Source organism: Calliopsis andreniformis, unplaced genomic scaffold (genome assembly GCF_051401765.1).
Source record: "Calliopsis andreniformis isolate RMS-2024a unplaced genomic scaffold, iyCalAndr_principal scaffold0022, whole genome shotgun sequence".
Lineage (NCBI taxonomy): Eukaryota > Metazoa > Arthropoda > Insecta > Hymenoptera > Andrenidae > Calliopsis > Calliopsis andreniformis.
Genome location: NW_027480432.1, coordinates 1978985 through 1985706, shown reverse-complemented (window position 1 = coordinate 1985706; position 6722 = coordinate 1978985). Strand labels below are relative to the sequence as shown.

Sequence of the window (6722 nt, the reverse complement as noted above, 5' to 3'; positions counted from 1 at the left end):
GCTCACATCAAAATGGCCGCATTTTAGTCTACAGACGATTTTTCTTTACTGTTTGCCAATAGCCGTGTAAAGGGCCTGGCAGTGTTCCTCAAAGTGACAAATCTGTTTCGCTGGAAATTTCGGCGTAGAATAACTTGAAAATTTTCGTGAAATAGAGCAAACTTCGGTAAGAAAATTCGACCGCATAGTTCCGCTGCCAAATAGCCGGGCCAAGCCCATTGTGTCTATTGACTGATTCATTCGAAGTAGGAGATTCCCTCTAACACGGTTGATGCCGTTATGTGTCCTGGCTGTAAATGAATTTTTCGGCTTCCCTTTGTAACGTAAATCATACAACGTACAATCACGAGTACTGTCAGACACGCTTCAAACTTAGTTTAATGTCTTTAACCCCCTGCTGCACGAATTTTCTCCGAAGCGTGAACAAAATTTATTAATGGACGAATAATGTAGAAATAATGAGAGACATGCTATAAAGATTATTTTCTAGCTTTATTTATACGTATTTGTAATAGTATAGTTCGTGGCACATATATGTCATACAAGCTAGTACATGAATTTTTGATCTGAGATGAAATAGTCTGATTACTTTACTAATATCAGTGTTTAATTGTATTTTATTTGATCACATAGTTCTCAAAGCAGGTCAGAATCAACAACAAACCTATTTTTTTTGAGAATAATTTTTATATCAAATCATTTTTTGATGACAAATGAAAGAATATATTTGTGTTTTATTTACTTGATCTTTTATTTTTAGGTTTTGCAGGAATTTTTATAAGATGTTACGTCATCAACATCATACAATGCAAAACCAACTTCGAGATCATAATAGGTATGTGATAATTCTTCTGTTATTATATAGTTATGTTTTTATTATTAGACTAAACACTGTAATACATATGTATTAAACACTGATCTTCCCTTAGAATGGGAGGTCCGATGCGTCCCATGCAGCAGGCAAACATGGCCCCCTTACATCAGCCGCAGCATCCGTTACCGCATCGGAACCCACATCAACAAATACTGTCCATGCCCCCCCATCAACAACATATTCATCATATGCAACACCCTGGACCACCACATGGGAATCCAAGGCAACCAATGTTGATGGGCATGAATGCACATAATACAAACGGTATTGCCAGATTAATTTTAATGTATTTCTATACAGTAATAAATGATTTCTAGCATTCTCCTTACTTTCAGGCACCATGGTTAGCGTCAGTCTAAAAGACCAAGCGAACACTGTCTCTGTGACTCTGCAAAATCCAAATGTTCAACCACCACAATATCCTCAACAACAAACCAATCAACAAAATCAACCACCACCTCCACAACAACACATTCAACAGCAACCGCAAGCCCTAGAACAAAACAAAACAGTAACAAATGAAACTAACAATGGAGAGTCCAGAGATCAGAGTCCACCTACTCAGAATCACGTCAATGTGACTGATCCAATTTTGGCAAACATGAAAGAAAAAACACCGATGTGCTTATTGAATGAGTTAGCACGTTTTAATAAAATACAGCATCAATATAGGTTGACTAATGAACAAGGACCAGCGCACAATAAACGATTCACAGTAACACTAAAGCTTGGAGACGAGGAGTATGTCGCTGAAGGTCCTAGTATAAAGAAGGCTCAGCACAGTGCTGCAACTGAAGCACTAATGAGAACTTGGTATCGACGACCTCCACCGAAACCGACAAAGAGAGTGGGACATCCAGGAAAATGTTTCGGTACTTCTGGTAAATTCATATTACTTTCATAAACCATAGAAATCATTCATGTTTAAATCTTCTAAATTAGAGTGTTTTGTTTCAGGGAATCTGCCACCAACCGTCGAATTAAATGCTCTGGCTATGAAAAGAGGCGAGCCTGCTGTTTATACTTGTAGGCAAGTCCCTCCAGCAGGATTGCAGCAGTATGTTGCGCACGGTTTGGGACATTTTCCCCGAATATTCAATCCACGTTTCCCTACGTATAATCGTGGTTTCCACGCGGAACCTCAATTGTATCTTGTCTCCTTAAAGGTACAGTAGTCCAAGCGTCAATTAGAAATTTATAAATTTCACTAACTTTGATAATAATCCACAGGTAGGGGAACGTGAATTTATTGGTAAAGGTCTGACTGGCCAAGCGGCACGACATGACGCGGCAAGTAAAGCTTTAGAACAATTGCGGCAATTGCCATTACCAGAGGAAGTGACAAATACTTGTAATACTGGAGAAAACGGTACACTGGGTGACGTTAAGGATCCGATTACTGAATTAAAAAGCCCTGTGTCACTGGTTCATGAAAGAGCACTGAAACGCGGTTTGCCTGTTAGCTTTGAAGTTGTATCAGAGATTGGTAAGCCTCATATTCGGACGTTCAGAACAAAATGCACTGTCGGAGATAAAGTTACATTAGGAGAAGGGCCGTCGAAGAAGGTATGTCTGATATTTAAAGAGTAATTTCGCTCCAAGTGTATATTAAACGCATGCATCATGTTTTCTTAATACAACAATGTAGGTATCAAAAAGACACGCAGCTGAATTCATGTTAGAAGAGCTCAATCGTCTGCCCCCCTTACCTGAAACTATTCAGAATCGTCCAATGCGAGTGAAACGCAAACCACCGGCAACGAAAAAAAAGTCACGAAACTTGATAAAAGTTTACCTAGAACCACGTCCAGAATCTGAAGCTGCAGAGGAAGTGAATCCTGTTTCACGGTTGGTTCAGATTCAGCAAGCTAAACGCGAGAAAGAACCCGTTTATAACTTGATCGAAGAAAAGGGTGCACCTAGACGAAGGGAATTCGTAATGGAAGTCACTATGGGGCAGCATTCTGCCCAAGGAATAGGTCCTAATAAGAAACTGGCTAAAAGAGCCGCTGCAGAAGCTCTATTAACGCAGTTAGGCTACAGTAAGCCACAACCACAACCTGCGAAACCCTCGATAAAGACAGGAGACAGCGAGAACACCGAATCGAAGCCTAGGAAAGTAACCTTCTTAGAAGATGAGCAAGTCAATGAGACTCAGTCTCATCCCGTTGGAGGTGAGGCACAAGAAATTATTTTGATTTTAATTGAAAGTACTTATTACAAATAGATTATGTTACTTAACACTTAAAACTATAATGGCATACATGTTATTTGTTGTTCGTTGGGCGTTTTGAACAAAATTTATTAATTTTAATCAGGAACTATTGGACGTCAGTTAGTACCTGGACTTTTATTAGTGGACGGAGGTCAAGAATCTAAATTAGGTAGCGGACCTAGTGTACAAATTGTTGCTGAAGAACTACGAGGACAACAGCAACAAAACCCAGCCACTGTTTCTCCCAAAGATCAATTAAAATATCTCTCTCAGTTATTTAATTTCAGCGTGGAATTCAATGATTTTCCTAAGGTAGTCATCGATATTCAAATTCTCTATAAAATTCTGTAACAGATAACATGTAATTGATTTTAATAGAGAAGCTTAATTCAAATAGACTAATGACTGAATAAAAATTCATTTTTGTTATACATCGATTTCAGGGAGCGGTTAATAAGGAATACCTGTCACTTGTAACATTAAGCACGGACCCTCCTCAAGTTTGTCATGGCAATGGACCGACAAGAACTGCGAGTCGTAATCAAGCAGCGTTGAGAGCTCTAAGTACATTAAGTAAGCTGGGTCTCGATAATGCATCTAATACGCAAACGAAAAAGGATAAAGGTGCGTCTGGAGACGGAATACACATTAGTATCCAAGTTAAGAACAATATAATGGATGGAGCTATTGATAAGTAATTACATAGTATTTAAGACGTACAGTGCATAAGTTTAATTTACATTGCCGTTTTAAGGCATTGCAAAGGAAAGCTAACATAAGAATATTTCATAGAGTCATTGAGAATAATAATAATAGGTTTAGTACTAATATCGATGTTAATAAATCTCGATATTTTTTAATTGCACCCTGAAATTTTTGAAATTAGCGATTGAGTTTTTCTTCGTTTATTGATTAAACGAACACATATTTCAGTGTTTTGTTATATTATTATTATTATTACTATTATTATTATTATATGCTTCTAGTATTTCTCATTATATATTAAGATTGCAAGTTTTTGTTTTTACTAGTATGTAATGTTGCTTTTGTGTAGTCTTCCTAAATTATTTTTATATACTCTTAATCATAAGTTCTAATTTTTTTTATTAATGTATTTCCGTGTATTACAGTTGTTGAGTGAAGTAATCGATGGGAAAATGACTCTTCTTGGTCTGTCTCTCTGGGCCTTATTACACGATAACTTCAAAATGTTGAATCACCGATGACTAGGTCTTCGCATAGTACGCCATTGCTTCTTTAAACTCAAACGGATCGCGTATTTGGAAGATCAGTAGCTTTTTATGGAGGATCAATCTTTTGCAGTGCCTTAATCGCGTCAAGAAATTGCTCAAGCACCAATAACTTGAACAAGTTGGTAAAAGTAGACACTGGGAAATGCCTTGCTTTTACAAACGGACACGATTAGTCGAGTGCAGGAGCCTGCAATAGGTTTTTGCAGCGATTGAAATAATGTGTGATACAAAGCGTAGGAATTTGCGCATATTCATTGCGTATTGAGTGTATTATTTAAATTGTTCATCCTACGCTCAAATAATATCGTAGCGTACCTCATGAAACAAAAATTATTGGTGCTTGATCAAGATTGTGATCCTAACAGTGTCTGTCGATTCTATTATATTTATTATAGCCCCATTGATAGGACCACAATCAATGGACATAAACTGTTCAATTAAGACATCGTAACCGAATGAAAATGGTCATTCTCCAGAAAAATGGTGGTTTATGATCATGACTACATTTGTAGAAGCGTTAAGCGATAATATTGAAATCTGAGATGAAATGCGGCCATCTCTTAATTTCTCTATTTAATCCCTTGGCTTTTCTCGTTCTCATTAATAGAATGTCTATTATTGTCTTACTACCTGATTCAAGTGTGTACGAGAGAAAAAGAAAAATCATTGAAATAATTTCTTGGATCCTTGTTTAAAAGAACGTACAAAATGGAAGTGGCTTTAATAAAGCCGCCTTACATCATATTTAAAATACGTTCGCCGTTTTGTTGAGCAAAGCGGACTCTTTCTTATTAATGGTTATTCTGAAAATTGTACATAACAATTGATATGTCAGAAAATGTATTCTTTGGAACCAAAATTCGAGTAGGAACCTTGAAGAGTTAACGTGTCTTGAATGCCTCCAACTGAAAAATTTATTTATTACAATTGAAAAGTGTTCAATAATTCTATTATATTCAATAAGATCATTAATTTTTAATTAAAGTATTGATCGTGAAAAATTGAGAATGTTTCTGGTAATCGGTTGGAGGCTCTTCAATGTGCTTAACCGTTCTACGAATTTCTGTTCAAAATTTATGATAATTAAAGAAAGGTAATGTGATATATACTCATATTATTGCCCCAATTTGCTTTTCTGTGGGGCCTAGAAGCACTCTGGGGTTATATTCGTGTTTTTCAAGGTATTGAGAAGTAAAGGACATTCGAAATTTTCATACATCCGTTATCCGACGAAAAAATAACAAAATGTGATTTTGGATGTATCGGAAATTATAGAAAAAAAAAGAAAGGAAATATGGTAATAATTCAAAATTTGTTCCGTTGCGTCATGACTATTAAAAAAATACGTTTGATTCAAGTTTAACAAAGAGAAAAGAACGTGACAATGGCACTCTTGAAACAACGTCGTGAATTTTGTCTTATTGCCAAGAGTTTATAATAATAAAAATTAAGGCGACGATAAAAATAATCTAGTAATGAATAAAGATAATGTCAAATGATATTCATCGTACCTCCTAATAACGAGGGAGAAGAATACGATGTCATATTTCTCATGGAAGACTTATCTTATATTCATTATTGTTCTCACATTCTTTAAAAGATTTCTCGAACGTAAAGTTCAACCATAAAAAAGAAAGAAAAATAAGAAAAAAAAAGAACACAGGCAAGCAGTTACGAAATTTCAGTAACGATCATTTTTTGCTGGCGATACAGTAATGTGCTTCAGTATCATGGCAGGGAGAGGAAGAATTGCTTATATATCATTTACAATATTTTTCTTCTTTCAGATAACCTTTCGTAATGCGATACCTTCCAAAATAATTTATGTAAGACACTCGAGGACGAGTTAATGAATGTTCCTTTGTCTGAGAAATCGCTTCATAGGTGGGCCTTCCTTCTTCGCGTGGGATTCACTGTTCCAAAATGAAAAAAGAACAAAAAAAAAACGAAAAAAAAAAGAAGGGAACGACAGAAAACATTATGAATGTAGTCTCTTTTGTGTAATTATTTCTTTTTTATTTCAGTATAAAAAGGAAAGAGAGGGAAACATGAATCCTACGAAAGCGTACCCCTGTTGCAGGACCTATTTTATCCGCGTAAAACTATAATACAATAGTTAGTCGTAACAATAAGTGAATAAAGTATTAATTGCTAAGATGTACGAAATGGAAATATCTCGACGGTATTAGGAAGAGATAATGAGTCCTGATCCTGAGAGATAATGCAGATCCGTTAGAAATAAAGGATCACACATTCTAAACACTCATTTTACACGTGATGCTTTCCTTTTAAATCTGTAACTATCGGACGGTTATACTGCGGAAATTGTATACTTGATTAACATTATGCATTGAAATTGCTGCTCATTAACGATTTATGT

General features: G+C 35.9%; 1 protein-coding gene across 2 annotated transcripts; it reads left to right on the top strand.

The window, feature by feature from the left end:
- On the top strand, positions 1–5109 carry Stau (double-stranded RNA-binding protein Staufen). Of its 2 annotated transcripts, none has more exons than XM_076391634.1 (10): positions 1–166; positions 761–835; positions 930–1138; positions 1210–1755; positions 1832–2040; positions 2105–2440; positions 2523–3048; positions 3193–3401; positions 3533–3783; positions 4220–5109. In XM_076391634.1, exons 2-10 carry the CDS (start codon positions 783–785, stop codon positions 4224–4226), a joined length of 2346 nt encoding a protein of 781 aa, XP_076247749.1. In that variant the 5' UTR covers positions 1–166; positions 761–782; the 3' UTR covers positions 4227–5109. The 2 variants fall into 2 exon arrangements, with proteins under 2 accessions (XP_076247749.1, XP_076247750.1); XM_076391635.1 differs by having other exon boundaries at positions 2–166; positions 3533–3713.
- Positions 5110–6722: the final 1613 nt, after the last annotated feature.